The sequence below is a fragment of the Nilaparvata lugens genome, chromosome 1 (assembly GCF_014356525.2).
Source record: "Nilaparvata lugens isolate BPH chromosome 1, ASM1435652v1, whole genome shotgun sequence".
Classification (NCBI taxonomy): Eukaryota; Metazoa; Arthropoda; class Insecta; order Hemiptera; family Delphacidae; genus Nilaparvata; species Nilaparvata lugens.
In genome coordinates this window covers 83,757,580-83,782,036 of record NC_052504.1, presented here as the reverse complement: position 1 = coordinate 83,782,036, position 24,457 = coordinate 83,757,580, and the positions used below count along the sequence as shown (strand labels likewise).

Below are 24,457 nucleotides of genomic sequence, written 5' to 3'. Positions count from 1 at the left end.
TGAGTTGAAACTATTTGTGTTTTGATAAAATAAAAAAGCACACTTGATAACTTTGTGTTTCAATACTTTTACAAGCCCTATGGAGAAAAGTGAGCAGGACTTTACAGCTACATTTTCTTAGCTCCGTGATGTCAATAGATGATTGTATTTCATATAAACCAAAACCACCCAAAACAATAGGCTAGTCTCTTCATGTAAATAAGCGACAATAATAGCATAATGTTTGCACTTGGGTGCTTATAGAAGTTATGTCTGCGGTCAACTGAACTTGAAAATACCAGTTCACAATGCTTTCATTCACACTGAATCACGTACTATGATAATCAGTTTAGTATTGATTTTCTACTCTTTGTGAACTGTGAATCGGTCTTGATCCACTATCACAAGTACTTGTTTGTTTATATCGTCTCTCGGCTCACAACATAGAGCCGATAACGACTACAACAGACAGTGTGTAACAGACTATAATAGAGAAATCACATATCTCCGATTGAAACTCAAGTCCATAACTAGTATAAGGGTCAAGCTACGCGAGGCATTTTTCAGTCGGCAGGACATGACCGAAGGCTCACTCGATACGCCAACCCAGTTATTCGAAGAGCTTCCTGTCTTGTCATGCAGACTTAAAAAACACTTCGTGTGGCTTGGCCCTAAGGCTGTGTTTGGACAAAAAGAGCGAATGCTTGCTCTGAACAAAGATTATAGAAAATCTGGATATACAATGGGTAACAGCTGTGAAACCGTGAGAAATGTTAATCATATCTCATCATGCTTTTCACAAGTTTAATAGTTTCAATGTGTGCTTTATTCTCCAAGATTTATATTCTAGCTCTATTCTTGTTTTGTCTAACGCCAGCCCAAGAATTTATTATTATTAATAAGTTAATATCACGAGTAATAACATGTGAATCGTGTTTGTTGTAAGTTTGAATGGGGAATTATAAGTATATGACTGAATAATTCTACGTTTATTATCCTACTGTATTAAGCGAGCAATTTCTATATATATGGTTATCTGGTTATGTGGTTATATGGGTATATATTCATGTTCAACGGCTCTAACGATTCTCACGAAATTTGGAACAAAGTAGGTTTATAATATAAAGATTCGATTGCACTAGGTCTCAACCCTTGGATAACTCGCTGAAGGACATAGAAAGGATAAATAGGTCCTTGGAAAAACAGCTGGAAATTTTGTCGTCTGTCGATATCGTAATGGAAGAGAGTGAACGAGTGCATGCTGGATCATCTAGCTGATCTCACGAAAAGAAAAATTAAGCAAGAGAAACTTATTTTTGTTTATTTCTCTTTTTTAGAAAACATGTTTTCTTCAGAATGTCCAAAATAGTAACTAGATGCTGTTAGTGTAGAATAGTACATAGTATATTAACAAATATTGTAGTAAACATGGTAAATCGAATTCATAGTATATCTATTTGTAATTGATGATGTGTTTGTTTTTTGAAGTGTGGATTAATTGTTATTTTGATGAGTGATAGTAGCTTAACCTAGATTTTGATTTGGCATGTAGTATAAATTTGAAATGGGACAGTTTTGGGCATAAGCCTGTAGTGTCTCCTCATAACTGTACGACTGAGAAAATGAATAAATAAATATTAACTATAAATTCAATCTTTCGTTACAAATTTTCTATGCTTTTACACTCCAGAGCAAAGCTCGGTCCCCCGATATTTATTATTAAACGAAAATCCAAATAAAATGCTGTGATTCACCCCGAAGACGTCTGCTACTGCAAATATTGACAACAGGGTAAAGAGCTAGATGGAAATTCGATGAGCGCTACTATTCAAAAATCATTTGTCAGCCCGGTAATGGGGTCAGCTCAGTAATTTCCATCTACAATTCTACGTTTTCAAACGGCTCATCATTACTATCATCTACACATCGTTTCAATTCTCAAGGTACTCACCATGTCATCATTTGCAGGAATATTTGAAATAGCTTTGGCAGGTTTATTCCGAGGATAACGATTGGATGATCGTTCATCAAATGTCTTTCTCATTTCAATTTCTTCTTCAACTTTTTCCTCAATCAAAGATTTTGCCACAGCTATTTGTTCCGCTGTTCCTTTCAGAATAATTCTGTTTTCTTCTGCAATCAAAACAGTGATTAGAGAATCAAAAATTAATTTCATGTTTGATATGGAGTTTATTCTTTTTTCCACTGGATCAATCTCGTCTTTCGTATGGACTACAGTGAGGCCCATGTTATAATGACAATATAACTGTTATAATGACAGTGTTGCTATCCTTGTCTATCATTCAACAAAGAAGTTATCCTTTTCTAACTCCACAGAGTTGCCCGATCGTTTTCCAATGCAGAAATATAATGAATCGACAAAATATTCAATTTCAATTATCATTGAGATTTAATTATTATTAAATAGTAATAATAATAATTGAATCTAATAATAATAATTAGCCTATTATTACTAGATTCAATTATTATTGAGATTTATTAGTCTATTATTTAATCATTGAAAAATATTTTCTTGACTAATAAAATAGAATTGATTAATGATTATTTTAAACAAGATGAACAGTTAATATAACATTAAATACCCTCCATAGAAGACAGTGGCAAGGCAGAAAATCGGCAAGGCTGTTCACGTTTCTTCACTGTCATTATAAAGTGGACCTCACTATAGTGGGATGGAGCACCTATATAACTCACCTGAAATGACTTATCACCGTTCAGATGCCATTGTCTCATTGATGTAAACGTGAAAACGTCTCAGCATAATAAATCATTCCTCCTCTTCCTGCATGCACAATGTCCGTAAATAGACAAAGAATAGAACTTGATTGCGATAGACTAGAAATGACAAGTTCACTGCTACGTAAATCAAAATGTCAATGGTTAGTTGCATTTAGGGGAAAACCAAGGGCCACAAATGATAGTGGGGCTTCTACTTACATTGCCTCTAGAGCGCAGTTGAAGATTTTTAGTGGTCAGTAATATTGACATATGTTTTGGAGTTGAATTTTTTATTTGTATTGATTTATCTATTTATTTATTTCTCGAGCGCGCTATGTTTTCAGTACAATACTTTTCTTCGTACTTGAAAATGTTTAGACTGTATGGCACAATTATAATTTGGCAATGGTTTGTAACACAATTTATTGAACATCGAATATTGTTTTGGTGGTAAATTAAATATATCACTATAGTGAGGTCCACGTTATAATGACAGTATTTGATCAACTTTGGTTTTGCTATCCTTGTCTATTATTTGACAAAGCCGGTGGTACTATCCTTTTCTAGGTCCACAACGATGCCAATTATGTTTTTGACAGTGTTGAAATATAATTAATTAATGCAGAGAATTGGCATCGCTATTCTCCTATCTTTATCCACTGCCATTAAAACGTGGACCTCACTATAGTTGATTCATTCGAAAATCTATCGAACAACACTAAAAAATACATATGAAAGATTTATTATTTTTTTTACATCCAACATAATAAATTTATTCCTACACTGAAATTTGGATTACAAGACTTACCTGTGCCTGGAGCTCGATTACTGTCAGCTGAAACTTTGCAACACGAATCTCTGGTAATAGCTTTGATATTTTCGCCGCCTCTCCCTATAATTCTACCCATAGCATTCTGAAAAACAAAATACATTAATTATTTCCTTCTTGAAATTAGAATATTTTCTTGAAATTAACTTGAAATTTTGCATATAAATTCTCAATTTACCGAGGATGGTAAAAGGTCTACTTTAAATTCTTCAAGATTTCAGTAGGTCAAGTTTTCAGTTAGTCAAGTTTTTAATTGCACCCTTGCGGAGCACGGGTTATTTGCTAGTCACTAATAGATACTGATGTTCAAAAGTTCAAGTTTAATACATTCAAAACGACTGAATAGAATGTTTTCTTTCTATGATTCTCAGCTACTTGAAGTGGGGTTTCAGGAGTGAATATTAATTATTAATAATTGGACATTTCTTTTTTGTTTAATACTATCATTTAAAAAAATATATATATTTCCATACGTTGTTGTAGTATTATATGCATTAGAATTGTATTGGAGGGTTAAGTTGGAGAGAGGGCCGGCTGCGCCCTAACTTCGCCCTCCATGTTAAAATAAAGGCAGTCATCTATCTATCCTCTATTACTATGTTACTTATGCAAACAGTTGAAAGGGATGGATGTGAAGAATTTAAAAACAAAACTATGATCGACTTTTGCAGCTTTACTTATCAACTTACTTTTGGGACCCACATCTCGTAAGTTTCGATGAGTGGTTGACTCGTGATAAAGTCGTGAATGAGTAACTCGGCCAATATAACCGACTCTTTGCTTCCTCTAATTACGCACGTACGAAATTCGTCATCGGCAACTGAAAATATCAAAAGGTTAGAAATAAGAAAGAAACACGACCAAACAACTTGAGCAAATTGATTTATATGATTTGATTTTGTTGTCAATCTTGAAACCCGAGGAATGTTAAACTTGTGGCTTTATTTGCAACTCTTACTTCGTAGTGTTGCTGTGTGGAAAACCCAAACCCTGTACCTCAATCCTGAATGGTTCGTTTTTGAAATTGACTGGGATCTCCAAGCTTGTAAATTTATCGAGGAAATGACTATTGAAGTGATCAAGTTAAGGTGTCATTATTTATTGTTAAGTATGGTACGCAATACCAAAAATATTTTATTTTATGTTAGATGTAATTTGTGACTAAAAACACTGCTCAACGTCAAACTTGTCAATGCACTAAAATTACAAGATCGAATAAATAATAAAATATTGAAAAAGCCAAATTTCATACCGGAGAAATGTAAAATATATTAGATTACACAGCCTGTTTCAAAGTTTATACAATACACTTACGAGTCAAGCTTACATTCTTAAAACGCAAATGATCACATGAAAAGAAAAACTGTTTTCAAGTCAAAAAATCTGGTGTGGTACATTCACACAACTTTCCTTGCTCATTGAACTGTAAGCCTCATTCTCAAACGAGAATAATTTAGGGGAATAACATAACGACGATTGGCGGTAACATATTTGAAACTACGATCAGACTACTGTATATGTGTATATATAATTGTTTTCAGAGTTATTTTTCCTTTGTGTAAATTGGGAAACTCGATGATTTTTTCTTAAGTCGTCAAAACAGCTGTTCTACAGATGAAATATCTCGACTATGTGTTCTTTTTATAAACTGCTCTACCTACCTACCTCATACACGAGAATGAGGTTACAAAGTCCATTTCTCAAGGATGGGGTGGACCCCCATTAGTTTCCCAGGGAAAAGACTCATGCCAGTTGATAGAGCTGATAAATAACTATACAGGGTATGAATTTGAAAAAAATTGGTCAAGTTATTTTTGAGAAAATCGTGAAAAACATGGTTTTTTAGTAATTATCCGCCATTTTGCTCAAGAATATTAAGGAGCTCCTGCAATTTTCCCAGAAATAAGACTCATATCAGTTGATAGCACTTATAAATAGCTATCCATGGTATAAATTTGAAGAAAATCATCAGAGCCGTTTTCGAGAAAACCGTGAAAAACATGGTTTTTAGTAATCATCCGCCATTTTTCTCAAGTATATTACGGAGCTCCTGCAATTTTCCCAGAAATGAGACTTATGTCAGTTGATAGGGCTTATAAATAGCTATCCATGGTATAAATTTGAAGAAAATCGTTGTAGCCGTTTTCGAGATAACCGTGAAAAACATGGGTTTTCTCCATATCCGCCATCTTGAATTGAATTTTATTGAATTTCTTATTGTCGGATCATCATGGTATAAGCACCTTAAGTTAAACATTTCAATTCAATTGGTTAATTAGGAATGGAGTTGTCGTGTTCACAGACATACACACACACACACCCAAAAATCATGTTTTTGGACTCAGGGGACCTTGAAACGTATAGAAAACTTGAAATTAGGGTACCTTAATTTTTTTTGGAACAAAAGCAACACTTTCCTTACCTATGGTAATAGGGCAAGGAAAGTAAAAACGAACACAATGAAATCGACATAATTGCAGCATACCATGATAATATTATTATAGGCGTAATGTAATTGTTTGAAAATCAATAATCAAGAAAGGGAAGTAATAATCAGTAAAGTCCATAGTAATCAAGGAAATTAGATTATTTTGAAAATACTCAAGACCAAAATTGAAAAGGTACCTATCAATGTTGAATTGTTCAATAATTCAGAGAATGATGATAAATTGCTTGCAATGCCTACCGTCATCATTGAATCTGATCCTGGTGTTGGACTTGGACTCTATCTCCTTTATGTTTGAGCCAGCTCGGCCAATCACTACACCAATTGTGTCTTTTGGAATTTTCACCTCACGAGTTGTGCAACGGGTTGTTCTCACATATTCATCATATTCGTTTTCATCCTGAAATAGAAATCAGTATTTCATTAAATAAAATTAATCTTAAGAAGCTTATTGGAAATTTACAGACACTTCTATATTATGCGATGTGAGGTTCAGTTGACGAGCCAATTCTCTTGATTTTTGCATGCCTCGTCTTCACGATTCCTCGAGAAGCTTTGTTCAGTAACCTGAACCTCTGTGTTATTTTGGTGGCGTGACTACGATGCACCAGAATAGTAGATTCGTTGGATTGAAAAAGATTGTTTTGCATCTTAGGCTAGGCGCACACCTGTTAGTCAAGACAAGACATGATCAGACACGTTCAGTAACAATACTTCACATAGTTGCTTATGAAGACTTGTCTAATTGCAATGACTAATCAGTGTGAGTTGCGCCATACGCAACAATGTGAAGTATTGTGACTAAACGTGTCTGATCATGTCTTGTCTTGTCTTGACCTAGCCTAAGAGGTTATCGCTTATCAATAGATCATCCTTCCACTTCACATAGTTGCTTATGAAGACATGTTTAATTGCAATGACTAATCAGTGTGAGCTGTGCCATACGCAACAATGTGAAGTATTGTGACTAAACGTGTCTGATCATGTCTTGACTAACTGGTGTGCACCTAGCCTAGGAGGTTATCCTTTATCAATAGATCATCCTTCCACTTGAATAAATGTGACGCGTGAGGAGCTGAAGGTCCACAATGAGCATAGTAAAACTCGAGGAGTTTCAGAGTCAACAGTGAAGACATGACGTCCACAAGTATATTGATGATGAGTGTTTGTATTTTGAACGACGGTAACCATGACCATCTATAGTATAACATAGTAAATATAGTATAGAAGAACTATAGAATGACCATGGTTCAACCTTTTTTCTAATAATACTACTGAAACGGAGAGTTTCTTGAAATTGTTTTATTCAAATGAAAGTATGATTTTGTTACTCACCTGCTTGTATAGGTAATAAATGGCAGTTGCACTGAGAATCATCATTGGTACCGCTAATAGGAGACCCCATGATTTGAAACCCATTATCTACTCGTTTCGGCAAAGACCTGCAAGGAAAATTGAAACATGAGAAAGTCACAGTAATAACTGTATTGTAAGTTACGGTACCTATTTGATAAAATTGTAGATTCTAGATTAAAAATAACCATATTCTTGCTGTATCTTTCATTATCAGTTCAGCCTCCTGATCTTCAACTACGGACCTGGCGCCTCATCACCTGTGACGACATTGTAAGAGTTGTGTCCAGTTTCAACAGTTCTATTAGTAAGGACATTTAGGGCATGTCCCTGATCTTATCAAGGACATCTTGTATTCTATTGTAGAACCTCTTAATGCTTGTATCAATCTATGTCTGTCTCAATCTGTTATTCCAGCTCATCTTGGAGTTTCTAATACGGTTCCTGTTTTCAAGAAAGGCGACAAACATGACCCTGGTAATCACAGGTCTACATTTATATTGCCAGGAATTTCGAAAATATAACAAAACTGCTATTGCAGATCAGGTCCTTGATTACTTTGACCAGTGCGGCCTGTTTGCGACCAAGCAGTTTGGTTTCAGAAGAAACAGATCGACTGTTACAGGTGTGGTTGACTTCTTGGTATGCAGAATGCCAGTATTATTGCTTTGAGATAAGTAGACTTGCTCGGCTTACCCTGTGTAATCTCCGCAAGGCATTTGACAGGGCCGCCGGAGTTCCATCTGCCCTAAAAGCCGCCACTCACCAAAAAAATGGTCAGTTTTCACGGACGCCACCAAAGTGGAACAGTGAAAGACAAACTGGGTCTATTCCTATTTTACATCTATCATTTTTTTGGCAGCACTGAACCTGTATTCCTCTTAGTTTGTAGTAACATTAAAAAGGCTGAAAAGTAAATAGGCCTATTAAAAGTGTTTTATAGGAGTTATCATTAGTTTTAGTAATATTCCTAAATTGGGGAATTCCATCATATTCAGGGAATCAATAAATTTATGAAAACATAATGTTAATATCATTTTTTCTTAAATCTCTTTCTAGTATCTAACTGTATTGGAAACAAAACTAAGATATTTATACGCTCAGATCAGAGAAGGTGGTCGATTTGGGTTATCTATTTTATGGGTTAGTAATTCTAATATTATTAATGATCATCATCCTGGCTCTACTCGATAGAAAAATTCTATTGGCCGAACCGTTGACTGCTTGACCAGTTACTCGAAATTGATAGTTGAATATTATGATGAATAAAATGGAATACTATTTATTACTTATACAAACGTTAATATTATATTGAAATGAAATTATTATTCATATTAATTACTTTTGAAAGAGTATGGATACTTTAATAAATTGAGCTTTTATATACCAGCGAGTTTTAAATCAGTTTCCGCTAACGGTACCACAAACAATAACAAGAAAACATGTGGACTGTGGATTTCCTCGAGTAAAACAAGCTTGTCGTGTGCGTGAAGCGACCTAGTTTGTCGTCGTCCCAGTTTGACGAAATAGCCCAATTCGGCCCAATTTTTTTGGTTGTGATGGTTTTAAGGGCTGGCGATACTCTGCGACCCCACATTTGGCACGCTTGATCACCTGATTCTCTTCAAAAAGCTCAAGCTGTATGGTGTAAGTGAGTCCCCTGAGGGTAATCCAAACTAACCTGTGAGGCCATACGTGCTAGCCAATAGAATGTTCCACAGATTAGAGATTGAGATAACTGTGCCCAAGGTTCTATCTTGGAGCCTCTGTTTTCCCTACTTTCAGTGAATGATGTTGCAGGTGTGGATGGCAAAACGACTGCTGTTGCCGACACGACATTCTTCGACGAGGGCTGCAGTACTGAGGAGTTTGACAGAGAGAAGCTATGCTTGAGAACAGGGTGTTTGCAACAAACCTCTTCCTCCTCAACGAAAAGGAAACGCAGTCAATTATTGTGTTCAGCCTCAGAAATAGAGAGGAGTATGAGTCTGCTTAGGGTTGAATAGGTCTGGGAAAGGAAACTGTCGTGCATAAGCCAAATAGAAGCTGTCTGAGGTAGGCTGAGCGAAGTGATCTGAGAGGGTTGACATGTACGGTAGTGTTCCTACCTTAAAGTATGCTACTTCACTTTTTCCAGAGCAACCTGTTTAATGGTTTAGTTCTCTTGGTTGCATCACTGAAGAAAAAACCGCATTCATAGCCTATCATTCCTTGTTTGCCTCTCATCTCAAGTATGGCATGGTGGCCTGGGGGTCCGCTGCACAAACCAGTTTGGACAGAGTCCTGAGTATCCAGAAGAGAGCACTTAGAACAATACTGAGAAAGGATCCGATGGAGCATTGCAGGACACTCTTCACTCAGCATGGTATACTGACTGTCATCTCATTGTATGTCCTAGGAGTCCTCAGGAGCCCGCCTCTTCAACTTGTTACCAAAAGAATTAAAAGAAATTCAGGACCAAGGCGTCTTCGCACAAAAGCTCAAGAAATATATAGTTGAAAGACCATACTACACGACAAGAGAATACTTACTAACTTGAATACTTGAATTCTTCGTCCTTGACCGGGAGAACCGGATAGACTGTGTCAGGGAGTTCAGGGGGTCACCCGTCAGACTCTGGGATGGCGGCTGTTTGTGTTTGAGTATAGTTTGAGAGTTTACTGATGACCACACATACCAATACGTTAGAGTATAGAATACTCTACACACCCTATGACGACCCCAATAGAGGAGATTAAAACTTTTGACGATTCCCTGATCCTGGGACCATGAGGGAGACACCGAAAGTAAGTAAGTAAGTTGTAAGGGATGTTGCACGAGTGTTGCGAATAAAAAATTGAGCTTCACGAATCTACTGTCTACTGTGGGGCTAATTAACTGGCTCACTGCAGTCTTCTCTTTGTTAGAGAGAGAGAGAGTGAGTGAGTACTCACGGTATTCGTGTTCTTTAATGCTCTTTGCAGGTGCAAGCGAAGGTAGATGAGCTTGTCACCAGGCAGAGCTTTTATACACATATCACTAGAGGGAGCCATAGGTTGGATGTACTTTATCAGAGGCTAAGCAGGACACGAACTGGCCTTGCCCAGAATGCCCACCTTTCAACAAGAGAGCAAGTTACCAATATGTAGCCTAATTCAATTACCTACTTTATAACCTTCAATGACTATTGATAAATTACTGAATAAACTCAATTTTGGAATGTGTGCTTAGCAAATAACCTATTTTATATTTATTCAAGGATGAACACTATAATTTTCAAATAATTTATGATAAAATGTCTTTGGTAATCAGATAAGTATTAGGCCTGATACAATTCAACAATTTGATATAAATGCCTAAATTAACGACTATCAAGTTAAATAGTGTCAAAAAATTGATCGTTCTCACTCATTCATCACACAATAAACTTAGGAGTAAAATTAATAAAATAGGGTCAATGGAGACATTAAGAAACAAGAATAAAGAATTCTTGAAATATTTTTTTAGCAATGAGAGATTTATTAAAATTCTCTTAGTTTAAGTTTAAACAGATCTATTTACTCAATAGCTTAGATACCTACTTGCTAGGCATAAATGACAAGATTTGACTGGAAGTATTCACAATATCAGCCACACTTTAAAACCAAATATATTTTTGAAAAATCCTGTCATACTTAAAAATAGAAAATGACTTCAGTCAAAAAGACAGGGTCGTTCAAAATCAGAAGAGGTTAGGCCTATAAAATGAGACACACACGTGAGTTTCTAATGGTAGATATTCGACAAAAGGGTCAATAAGTGCTCGCGCATCTCTTTCAATAAAATGAAGATTAATATTCTATTCACAAAAACCGATATTTTAAAATTGAAAAAAAATAATTTCAACACTACTCACCTCGTCAATACAAATATAACTACAGTCAACATCAACAATAGTCTACAGTGGCAAGATTGAGGCTTGTTCACTCACTTACGTTGTCCTTGTTGTTGAGTGTAAAATAATGTGAATATGAGAAAGAAGAAACTAGCTGAAAGAAAAAGGTTGGTGGCAAAATGGCAAAAATCGATACATCATATTTGAAAACATTGATATATTGTCGTCGAAGTTTACTTTTCGATGACATCGTTTTCTTCCAAGTGGACTTTTTTAAATGGCAAAAATGACATTTGTGTGAGGTTTTTAATAGATAACGAAATAAGAAATTTGTAACAAGGATTCAATCTCAATTATCATACATTGTAATCAATAAAATAAAACATTTTAAATTTAATTATTGTTAATCGATGTTTTCAACTCTCCAATGTAAAGGGTAAATAGCGGCGATGTCTAAGCATCGATGTTTTTCCATCGACATTCAACCTCGATAATCAGATGTTCAAATATTCTTGATATTATTGCGTATCGATTATTTTGCTTCTACTTATATCCACTATATGTTATCGAGTATCGATATTCTGCTGATACTATCGATGTTCAGGAACCTGAAACTATCGATTCTATAAAAACCGATACACCGGTGAGCGGGGATGCAACAACCAGTAAAAGAACATGACAAAAAATGTCATGATTTACAATTATTTATAAAAAACTATTCTATAATAAAATTATGACATTAAAATACTTTTACTTTGAGCCTATATAATATAGGTAGTAAATTAGTATTAATGAAGAATTCAAGATTACATTATAAATATGATATGAAAACGCTGTAAAAATATAATACCGGTAAGGTAAAAGTTAGTTCATAAAGTTATAAGAAGATTGACTTGCCAATCAACTTATTATTTACCTATATAATCATCCAAATTTCTAAAAATGAGAATTGAATCAAATGGTGAGCTCCGTGTAGGCCTAGCAGAGGAAATGATTACCGTATATTATTAAAACCAAAATATCACAAAGAATTATTTCCAGCTTTTTTTAAATAAAAAAATCGATTAATATCGAGCCCGTTATTTGCTTGACATCTACATAATACCGCTGAAGGCACCTAGCTTTTATTTTTTTATTGTTTCTTAGGAGCCCAATAAGTTATGATTTTGACCTTATCCAACATCATTTTCAAATGTGTATGGATGTCTTTAAAAAAATGAAGAATCTGTTCCGTAATTAATTAACAATTTACTATGTAGGCTACTCCCATATAAATACCACTACTGTACCTCTTAAACATTTTTTTGATCCAATTAATTTTTTTAAAACATATTTATTCCTTTTTAAGAGTTTCAGTAAAATTCTATACAATTTGTGTAGAATAAAGCTGGGTTTACACCAAAGTTATAAACAAAATGTTAATAACATAATCCTTATAGATTCTGTAAGATTGAACGGAACTTGACAAACACATAAATGTTCATCATGTGTATGATAAGTTATATTCAATCTAATAGAATCTTTAAGGATTAAGTTATTAAAACATTTTGTTATTAACTTTGGTGTAAACACATCTTAAGAAAGTGCGATTGAAGTCAACTTGGGCTACTAAAAAGATTGAAGACTAAAAAGAAAATTCCTCACCTATCATGATTGTAGGGTACATACACGAAACTTGGGAAGTGAAATTTCCATGGAAACCAATATTTGTTTACTTGGCAGTGTGCAAGGCACAGCTTTTCTGTAAAGATATTTATCAGTAATAATTATTATGGAGAGAATTTTTGATTCGCCCAATACTTTGGTTCATTACAGCAATCCTGTATTGATAACAAAGCGAACAGAGAAACCAAGCACTTCCAAAGTAATGTAATTATTTATAAATTATTCATTTTTATTGTATTTTTATGAACAAGTAATTGGTATTTGTGTACTTGACTATTTTTTTTTAGTTTTCAATTGGATCAAGCTTGAGACATATATTGATGTTTAGTATCAACAAATTTTTCCTCATAATTCAACTACAGTAACTTATTTCAATCAATACATTTTTCTTCAATGCTGTTTTCCATCACGAACTGCTTATTATTAAATCACTTTTTGCTTTTAGAAAAAACGACTAGAAAGTGCTATATCAGACTATCTGACTGCTAGTCGTTTTTTCTAAAAGCAAAAAGTGATTTAATACATTTTTACTACAGAAATGTCACTATTCATGCACTATGATAAAAGAGTTGAAAGACTTACAGATTGTATTTTTGTAAAATTAAATCGTCAAAAGAAAACATGTTAATGGTAATTTTATGTTATCACTGTTGATAACTTATTCTAAAGCTTTTACTTTTACTGGTATCCGTCAATAAATCAATTTTAAGCCGCGTTCACTCCAAAGTTGTCAATTCAGTTCTAGAGCTAATGTAACTACATTTTTGTTTTCAGTGTAGGAAACACTGAGAAAGTTGCTAGCAAAATGCTTTCCTATAGCCAACAAGTCCACGCCGTATACCCTCTCTGAGCAAAAAACAACAACTTGTTTTCCATAAAAAAGTTACAACTTTTTTGCAGAAAACTAACAACATTTTGATAAACACTTTTGTTTGAACGCATTTCAGTGCATTATTACATTTATTACCAGTACACCCCTATATCAAACCTTTTTCCAGTCTACTTCCAAGTCGTAAAATGCTAGGAAATCAATAAAAATACAAAATTTATATAATAATTATTTAACGAAAATCCTAAATAAATGCTGTATATCACCCCGAAGACTTCTGCTACTGCAGAGATTGACAACAGGGTTAACAGCTAGATGGAAATTCGATGAGAACTACTATCCAAAAATTTTTTGCTAGCCCGGGAATCGAACACGGTACCTCCCAATTGCTAGCCAGGAATGCTTACCCTCACACCAAACTGACAATCTCTGGATAGCAGCGCCCATTTTATACGAAGCCATAGCGGCCAACCAGTTTACAGATGGAATTAAATAGAGAATGCATTTATTCAAATGCTAAATAATATATAATATATATAACATTAACATATATAAATTTTATATTATTTAGCATTTTTATAAATGCATTCTCTATTTAATTCCATCTGTACAAAATTTATACTTTTATAAAGGAAATTACAAGTTGTAAGAATACAGAAATAAAAATGTACCTACATAATTTAGTTTCTATGAAATTATAAATTATATAGACTAATACGATCCTATGTTTTCATAGAAATTCTATAATAATATTATTTTTTGAAGTAATTTGTATCTAGTATTTAGGCTATGCCTTATTAATTAACCATACCTTGAATAGTTTACCTTGCATCATATGATTCAACATTATACGCTAGCATGTCATTTTCCAGTTTTTAGCATTAACAAGTGCAGCTGAGTCTGCTCCTATTGCATCCAGGAAAATAACTCTAGCTTCAGAAAAAGCTAGAGAGACTGAAGAGATTCTAAACTATATTTTACCACCTATAGAATGGGAAGAGCAAGGACAACTCTGGCGGCAACAGGTAATTATAACAGAAAATCAATTAATAATATAATATAACAAGTTCTAAATCAATAAGAAAATGTTAGTGAATATTTTAATATTCCTGTGAAAACATCAGTTATTATGCTTCCTTTGTTAAGCAACATGAGATCTACTTAACTGCTTCATGGAAGTGAATCTTAATAATATTATTATGAAGTATATACAGAGTGAGTCATATGTATGGGAACCCTTTAATAAATTGGAGATTTTTGTAGATATAATACTGTAACTTTCAGGATAAGTTATTAGATAGTCAATACTCTTCTTTTTAAACGTACAGCTGAGTAGAGTATTTGACTAATTATAACTTATCTTGAAAGTTACAGTATTTTATCTACAACAGTCTCCAATTTATTTAGGGGTTCCCATACATTTATGACTCACTCTGCATAATTATATAGAATAGCATAGAATAAAACAATTTTATAATAAGTGATCTGTATAAGTTTTCTCTGATTAAAAATTTGACTGGGTCATTGTCAATATTGTAGAACCGTTCCATAATTGAATAAAAACACAAATATGTTGTAAAATTCTACACTGTTTTATTTGGTACACGTCCATGGTTTCGTGACCACACCGGTCACATTTTCAAGTTGACTGACTCAGTGACTCACTATCCTTCCATGCCCTGACTGACTCAGTCAACTTGAAAATGTGACCGGTGTGGTCACGAAACCATGGTCGTGTACCAAATAAAACAGTGTAGAATTTGACAACATATTTGTGTTTTTATTCAATTTTCTCTGATTTAAAAGTGGAGCTACTCATGTAGCTCAACAAAGGAAGTGCCATCTGTGATTTTTTATTCACTTTTTCTATGTATTTGAACACGACATGCAGTCGATTATTAAGTAAATATTAAAAACTTTTACTTACTGACTGGAGTACTTTCAATCGTCTGGTGATCATTTTCAACAGTCGACTGCAGACTGTTGAAAATGATCGCCAGACAATTGAAAGTACTCCAGTCAGTAAGTAAAAGTTTTTAATATTTACTTAATAATCGACTGCATGTCGTGTTCAAATACATAGAAAAAGTGTGTTTATACAAAGCAGCTCGGAATGGATCAAGAAATCATCACATTTTTAAAAATTATAGAATAAAATTAGTTTGTTTTTCTCGAATTTACTACAAAAAAGTTTCAATTCAGAATAAATATTCCAAAAGAAATTAGAGGTTTCCAAGGATCTAAGGTTTATACCATCCAGCTTTGGGTCGAACATCGCACATGGACATGGACAAAACAGAACAATCAGTTACAAAAAATGAAGAAATATAATCAGGTCGATTAAGAAAACAAAACTATTGTTACGGTATAGATTGTTTTATTGTATGTAATGGATTATTTTTATATATCCCTCAAATACCTTAGGCCTACAGCTAGAGGGATACTATCGCACTCTTTTAATATTCAAATGCATAATCTGGACAAAAATCAACTTTTGACTGCTGAGAGCTGCAGTTATTTTGGAAATAATTAAATATCTATCACCATGAATAAATGTGGCACCCTGGGCTTACTTTATTTTTAGGCCATGAATGAACGATTTTCTATATTACATTTTTTCTATATAAATAACATGTCTATATAGACTTGTGACTTGTATAATGTGAATCTCAATATATTTCTGACTGAGTGATAATTTATATGAATTTTGAGACCTGAAAAATTGATAATCTTTTATTTTATTGTTTTGAAAGGTGTCAAGCGACCCAGCCACACGATTGGATGTTCTGAAGCTGGCGGAGCAGCTGGAGATGAGACTGCAGCAGCGGCAAGCGAGAGAAACAGGCATATGTCCGGTTCGACGAGAACTCTTCACTCAGTGTTTTGGTACGTTCAAAAAAATTACAGTCTTCTGCCAGATTATGAACAAGGATAGAATAGAAAAGGCTAGTACCGTACCTTTCCTTTTAGTTAACTAGAGACCCCTTGATTTGAAGAGCTCGCTCAAGAACTGTGTTGTATTGTAATATTTGAAACCTGCAACTTTTAATTATACAGGTTGATGAAAATTATGAAAAAAGCTAAACATTTCTCTCACAAGAGTCATTTGACAGTAGGTTTCATTGGGGATCCTATTTGAATTGAAATATTACTCTTCCAATATTACTCTGTCTCTTTAACATCTAAAACTGTAGTAATTGCATGCAATGAATTCTTCAAAACTGACTGAATCATTTTTTCTCATGCACTTTCAATGTTACTCTCACATCCTGAAAAAGGACGATTAAGGAGTGTGTCAATTTTGTTGTACAACGAACTTGACCTGTGAGAAGGTTTGAAAAATACGTGTTCATAATTTGAAACTGATTAATCGATTCTTGCTAAAGTTATTGTAATGTAGAGCATATACATACAAACGTACAACGACTTTGGCCTTCAGTAAGTCAAAAGTGAGAACTCACTAACGCTCATTCAATAACCTCGTAATGCAATTGAAAACGTCAAATTTCAAAAGTGATCATGAGAAAATTCTCATAAGCTCTTGTTCAATTGAGGAGATTTCCCAATTATTTCATGAACAATATTTGTTAGCAGAGTGCGGTATACGTATTTGTGCGGTATTTTCACAGAATACGGCTAGAAAATTAGTCTTTTCTCTTTTTTAATGCAGCCTACCAAAGTACTGTCAATATTATATATTTACAATTTAATTATAGCTACCAACAGGTCCGAGATATATCTAAAAAAATTCATAATTCATAAGCTTCATGAAAGCTACATAAGTAAGTTACATAACCTTTAGGCTGTGTATTCAAAATTAAGGTTCAAAGCAGTTTTGGGCAAATACCTGTTGTGTTTTATCTGGACTGTATTTGCATGAGAAAAAATAAGCAAATAAATATATAGATAAATAAATAAATAATAGAACTTAGTTCATTTTTCATATCAACGGCTCTAGAATCAGAATCAGCTTCAACGGAGAAAATTGATGCCTGTTTTTAGGCCTATTTTAAAAAGTAAAATGCTGTGTTTCAAAACTCAAGTTAGACGAGTATGATATTGGAGACTGGAGAGGTACCGTATTGGATAACTGCATTCTCTGTTCTATTTTCTCGCTGAATAAACTAAAGGCCTAGTTGCACAGAAGCCGGTTATACTTTAATCGTGATCAAATCCACGAGAACCAATTAGAGAAGCCGTCTCATCAAAAAGGCCTTCTCTGATTGGTTCTCGTGAAATTATTCACTATTTAAATGTAACTGGCTTTTGTGCAACCGAGCCTAGGAGTGAATTATTGTGGTGAATATCTTTGGGAAAATTTAAACACATTTTCTTCAACAATTAACAATGTGAACACACAAATATATTAATAGTATTCACAGCTCTTCACTATTATTTTAATTTTCCATTTTTGATACGGTACATCAATATTCTTTGTTACTATTCATTCTGAAAAACTCTTTCAATATTCTTATACATTTACTTTAAACCCAACCACTACTGTAATTACTGCATGTAAAGTCTGTGCAATAGAATAAAATTAGAAATTATTATATTCATGCAACTCATACTTACGATATAAATATTCAACAACTATACAGATGTTTTTCCGTTTTATTGAAATATTTATGTTCCGCTTTCATCAATGGAAAATTAATATACTGGATCGTTTCTTTTGTAATATCAAGCTTGTCTTCTTCTGTTTCTATAAGGTATGAATTTTTAAGATATGAATCTCATTTGATTCTATGTTGAGAACAATATTGCACTTGAAAATAATCATCCTATCCTATATATTAATTGGATAAAAATAGCATACTCAACTATAGGCCTATAGACTAGAAGGATATGGTATATATTCGATTAATAATAATAATTTGTGATTAACAGATGAAATCATCCGTCAAGTGACAGTGAACTGCGCAGAAAGAGGTCTCCTCCTGCTGCGGGTCAGAGATGAAATACGCATGACAACTGATGCCTATCAGGCACTCTATGAAAGCAGTATAGCGTTTGGAATGCGCAAAGCCCTTCAGGTTGGTATTGCTGCGAGCAAGATTATTCTAATAATGTGCTTTATATTCATTGACTGATCATATGTATGATTTCACGTATAATATTATAGAATATCTTTTGAATTAAATTCAAATTATAACCCACTGGATCGCTTTTGAGTCCTCATATATCATAGAAATGACAAAGTCTATAAACTGTTCACTTAAGGCTGTGCAAAGGCTGAAAATAAACTTTCTACTGGTGATATTTTTCAAAGTTTCTCGATTTGTCATCGAGCTTTAAAATGAGAAAGTTTTCTTAGGAAAACCTTTTTTTCCGATCATTACTTTTTGAGATATGAGCGCCTTAAATTTGAATTTTTGGGACAGAACATTTCAAATTCGGTAAGAGATGAATCCATGAGATTTAGAGAATAATTTATTCTTCATGGTATTTTTGATTGAATAAAACAATTTTTTTAAGAAAATATCAATTTTTGAGAAAGTATTCGATTTACCAAAAAATTGAATAACTTCCTCAAAAATTGAATAAAGTACTCAAAAATTGAATAAAGTCCTCAAAAATTGATATTTTCAGAACATTTTTGTTTTATTCAATTAACAATACCGTGAAGAATTTATCCTCTGAATCTCATGGATTCATCTCTTACCGAATTTGAAATGTTCTGTCCCAAAAATTTAAACTTAAGGCGCTCATACCTCAAAAAGTAATGATCGGGAAAAAAATGTTTTCCCGAAAAAACTTTCTCATTTTGATAGCTTAATGTTATACAAATCGAAAAACTTTGAAAAATATCACCAGTAGAAAGTTTATTTTTACCCTTTCCACAGCCTTAACGGCCAATAAAGTACCTATTCTACCGTATTCTTTTCCATTCTCATTCATCAATCGAGTAACTTCAATCAACAATCTTTGGAAATTTATCTTTAAAATGTGAATCATGATTTTATGTTCCATGTGTGAATAAAATATAGAGTTGGGAAATTGAACAGAGGATTATGTTTCAATATGGAATATTCATATACAACAATTTAATAATACAGGTATGCATTGTACAGTAGGTCTACCTATACTTGAATATCTTCAGTTTATATAACTTTATCACTGACAACTGATGGCAGTGAAAATAGAGCAGTGGTAGCTCTGAGTGTAAAATTAACAAATATTCAAATACGTGGTGATGCTGATGCCCACATTGTGTCCATTATATTATTTATTTTGTATCATATAACACAATAAAGTGGGGTATGAATTATCATAGATGCAATGAAGGAATAGAAACCAAACTTATAGATACTTTTGAATGACTGCATTTGAAAGAAAAAATATTTTATGTGACTATCTGTATGATAACAGTATTTCATCATTGCGATTGTGATATGTGCTGAGAACCTTCCCAGGGTTGCTCTTTTTTAACTCATCCTCTGTCTGATCATCAGATGTTTAGGATTTAATTATAAATTGAATTAAATTGAAATGGTCGGTCAAAAATTTAATAAAGTCCTCAAAAATTGATATTTTCAGAACATTTTTGTTTTATTCAATCAAAAATACCATGAAGAATTTATCCTCTAAATCTCATGGATTTATCTTTTACCAAATTTGAAATGTTCTGTCCCAAAACTTCAGGCGCTCATATCTCAAAAAGTAATGATCGGGAAAAAAATGTTTTCCCGAAAAAACTTTCTCATTTTGATAGCTTAATGATATACAAATCGAAAAACTTTGAAAAATATCACCAGTAAAAAGTTTATTTTTACCCTTTGCACAGCCTTAACGGCCAATAAAGTACCTATTCTACCGTATTCTTTTCCATTCTCATTCATCAATCGAGTAACTTCAATCAACAATCTTTGGAAATTTATCTTTAAAATGTGAATCATGATTTTATGTTCCATGTGTGAATAAAATATAGAGTTGGGAAATTGAACAGAGGATTATGTTTCAATATGGAATATTCATATACAACAATTTAATAATACAGGTATGCATTGTACAGTAGGTCTACCTATACTTGAATATCTTCAGTTTATATAACTTTATCACTGACAACTGATGGCAGTGAAAATAGAGCAGTGGTAGCTCTGAGTGTAAAATTAACAAATATTCAAATACGTGGTGATGCTGATGCCCACATTGTGTCCATTATATTATTTATTTTGTATCATATAACACAATAAAGTGGGGTATGAATTATCATAGATGCAATGAAGGAATAGAAACCAAACTTATAGATACTTTTGAATGACTGCATTTGAAAGAAAAAATATTTTAGGTGACTATCTGTATGATAACAGTATTTCATCATTGCGATTGTGATATATGCTGAGAACCTTCCCAGGGTTGCTCTTTTTTAACTCATCCTCTGTCTGATCATCAGATGTTTAGGATTTAATTATAAATTGAATTAAATTGAAATGGTCGGTCACAGTTTTTTCAATGTTCTCGTAAGCTGGAATTTGTTATAATATGTTTTAATGAGTGAATATTGTTAACAGGCAGAACAAGGAAAGTCGGACATGCAAGAGTCGATTGAGAGACTCACAAGTCGGAACGCAGACCTTGAAAAGAACGTTTCAGAGCTGAGAGCCAAAGCTGAGCAGATTGAGAGAAGAGCCGCTGAGCTGCGAGTGGCCGAGGAGAAGAAGCACGCTGAGGAAATTATGTTTCTCAAGAAAACCAACCAGCAGCTCAAGGTGAGTAATTCTTACTTCGTCATAGGGTCAAAACATAGTGGACCGGCGAAGGTACTTGAGAGGGTTGAAAATAATGAATGCGTCAAAACATACCGATCCACTAGGTTTTGACCTTTGAAGCCTTCTTCACCGCTCCACTAAGTTTTGGTCCATACCGTAGCCACCTCTAATTCATAGCCACCTCTAATTCATAGCCACCTCAAAGGCCCTGGCCTACGATATTGCAACATCGCAGTGTAAGCCTAGAATCTAATACATGATTGGTGGAAAAGATCAGCTGGTATTTTTTTAAATCTCTTTTACCAATCATGTACTAGTAGTTCTGTGAACAGTAGACCTCACGCAGTATTCTCATCCACAAGTACCTGATTGAAACTATAGACCTTATGGAAATACAGCAATAGACTGGCTTCTCCACACATTTGTGTAATCACTTGTAAGCTGGTTTATGATGAATAATTCTATAGTGTGATTTTTACGCAAATATTGGCGTATGAAGGAGGCTCCTTATATTATCTTTGAAATGCAAAATTTAAACATTTAAACATTTAAACATATAAACATTTAAACATTTAAACATTTAACATTTAACATTTAAACATTTAAACATTTAACATTTAGACATTTAAACATTTAACATTTAAACATTTAACATTAAACATTTAAACATTTAAACATTTAAACATTTAAACATTTAAACATTTAAACATTTAAACATTTAACATTTAAACATTTAAACATTTAAACATTTAAACATTTAACATTTAAACATTTAAACATTTAAACATTTAAACATTTAAACATTTAAACATTTAAACATTTAAACATTTAACATTTAAACATTTAAACATTTAAACATTTAAACATTTAAACATTTAAACATTTAAACATTTAAACATTTAAACATTTAAACATTAAACATTTAAACATTTAAACATTTAAACATTTAAACATTTAACATTTAAACATTTAAACATTTAAACATTTAAACATTTAAACATTTAAACATTTAAACATTTAAACATTTAAACATTTAACATTAAACATTTAAACATTTAAACATTTAAACATTTAAACATTTAAACATTTAAACTTTTAAACATTTAAACATTTAAACATTTAAACATTTAAACATTTAAACATTTAAACATTTAAACATTTAAACATTTAAACATTTAAACATTTAAACATTTAAACATTTAAACATTTAAACATTTAAACATTTAAACATTTAAACATTAAACATTTAAACATTTAAACATTCAAACATTCAAACATTTAAACATTTAAACATTTAAACATTAAACATTTAAACATTTAAACATTTAAACATTTAAACTTTTAAACATTTAAACATTTAAACATTTAAACATTTAAACATTTAAACATTTAAACATTTAAACATTTAAACATTTAAACATTTAAACATTTAAACATTTAAACATTTAAACATTTAAACATTTAAACATTCAAACATTTAAACATTTAAACATTTAAACATTTAAACATTTAAACATTTAAACATTTAAACATTTAAACATTTAAACATTTAAACATTTAAACGTTTAAACATTTAAACATTTAAACATTTAAACATTTAAACATTTAAACATTTAAACATTTAAACATTTAAACGTTTAAACGTTTAAACGTTTAAACGTTTAAACGTTTAAACATTTAAACATTTAAACATTAAGAGAAATGCCAAACCGTCGACTTAAATCTTAGACCTCACTTCGCTCGGTCAATTAGATTTTAGGCCTACACTGCGACGTTGCAATATCATAGGCCAGGGCCTTGTATTAGAGGTGGCTATGCGAATACACATATAGTAGAAGGAAATGTAATTCCAATACTTGATTATATTAATCTTCCATCTCTATAAATTCATTTTCTAATACTTAATGTTGAGAAGTAGTACCTAGCACAAAGAATAATCCAGCATGTTTGAAAAAACTTTAGAAATTTGCATAAAAACTTACATATTCAAGAAATCCAATCTGATCTCCCGTTTAGAAAATTTACGAATAAAAGTTTCTCATACGGTAGCTCTTTTATTGATATTGAATGATTCGTAGAACATTTTTCTAAGCTTTCTGTACTATGATTTTTTTTTAAACATTTCCAATCAAATACACATGAAAATTATACATGATTATAGGTGAAATGTGTGTTTGAAAATTGCTTTTATAATAAATTGAATTAAATTAAAATTGTTTTGAAATATTTTTTCAGATTTTTGTGATGATCTTATTCTACATGATATTTGAAACAATAAGTGCCGATTTGTAAGAAAATGTTTTGTAAGGAAAGATTATGCAAATTCAATTAGATTTGAATTCAACTTAGAGTATTCAAACCTTTTGATTTGAAGTTATTCAACAGTGTTGCCCAATTTTTAATGTAATCTTTAACTTCTACTTCCAGGCACAACTTGAAGGCATTATCGCACCAAAAAAATAAGGAAATTACGAAATTCCTACATAAAATCAGCGCTATAATATTGTTATGAACTTTCAAAATTTGAATTTCAAAGAAACTGCCAAGTACCGTATTTGTATGCAGCTAATAAGTATATTCGGCAGTGATCCAATCAATAACAAGGTTTTCCATTTTGTATATGAAATGCTTGAATATTTATTTACATTCTCTGCACTTTCTATTTTTGATTCCATCATGTATCATGAGAATTATTATTAACTTTGATTAAGGCTTTCGTAGTCTACCAATAATCCAATAATACAAAAAATTCGAGTAGAATAAAAAAAAATTCGGTACCGTAACGGTAACTATACTAGATGTTTTTACTTCCAATATATAGAGAGATAATTATGTTTATGCACAGTTTTCAATGTATAGGGAGATATAATTATGTTTATGCACTTATATTGAAATATTGAATACCTCAACTGATCTACGTATCATACTGTACCACAAAAACCTTGAGATGTGTATTGTTAAGAATAACAGAAATATACCAGGTGAAACGCATATCTCTTAATCATTGATTGGTCTTGATTAGCTTTAGAGGGTACTGTGAAGTTTTGCAATC

The 24,457-nt window shown here is 32.5% G+C and overlaps 2 protein-coding genes across 2 annotated transcripts in view; one reads left to right on the top strand and one right to left on the bottom strand.

The window, feature by feature from the left end:
• LOC111062052 (tudor and KH domain-containing protein homolog) overlaps positions 1-11,048 on the bottom strand; it is a 38,338-nt gene extending 27,290 nt beyond the window's left edge. The window contains exons 1-6 of the mRNA XM_039443359.1: positions 10,907-11,048; positions 7,329-7,435; positions 6,234-6,393; positions 4,237-4,367; positions 3,527-3,632; positions 1,931-2,112 (exon numbers count right to left, since the gene is read on the bottom strand). Coding sequence (XP_039299293.1) covers positions 1,931-2,112; positions 3,527-3,632; positions 4,237-4,367; positions 6,234-6,393; positions 7,329-7,412 — 663 coding nt within the window. The 5' untranslated portion in view covers positions 7,413-7,435; positions 10,907-11,048. The remainder of the gene's footprint in view (positions 1-1,930; positions 2,113-3,526; positions 3,633-4,236; positions 4,368-6,233; positions 6,394-7,328; positions 7,436-10,906) is intronic.
• A 1,839-nt stretch (positions 11,049-12,887) lies between these two features.
• LOC111048424 (33 kDa inner dynein arm light chain, axonemal) lies at positions 12,888-24,396 on the top strand. The gene is made up of 6 exons (XM_022334301.2): positions 12,888-13,063; positions 14,566-14,718; positions 16,447-16,579; positions 18,584-18,729; positions 21,208-21,405; positions 23,833-24,396. Exons 1-6 carry the CDS (start codon positions 12,971-12,973, stop codon positions 23,866-23,868), a joined length of 759 nt encoding a protein of 252 aa, XP_022189993.2. The 5' UTR covers positions 12,888-12,970; the 3' UTR covers positions 23,869-24,396.
• Positions 24,397-24,457: the final 61 nt, after the last annotated feature.

Excerpts from the sequence above, each read along its gene's own strand:
- LOC111048424 (XM_022334301.2), top strand. The coding sequence starts at position 12,971 with ATGGAGAGAATTTTTGATTCGCCCAATACTTTGGTTCATTACAGCAAT. Across the intron at positions 14,719-16,446 it reads GACAACTCTGGCGGCAACAG|GTGTCAAGCGACCCAGCCAC; the intron begins GTAATTATAACA and ends TTGTTTTGAAAG. Across the intron at positions 21,406-23,832 it reads AAACCAACCAGCAGCTCAAG|GCACAACTTGAAGGCATTAT; the intron begins GTGAGTAATTCT and ends TTCTACTTCCAG.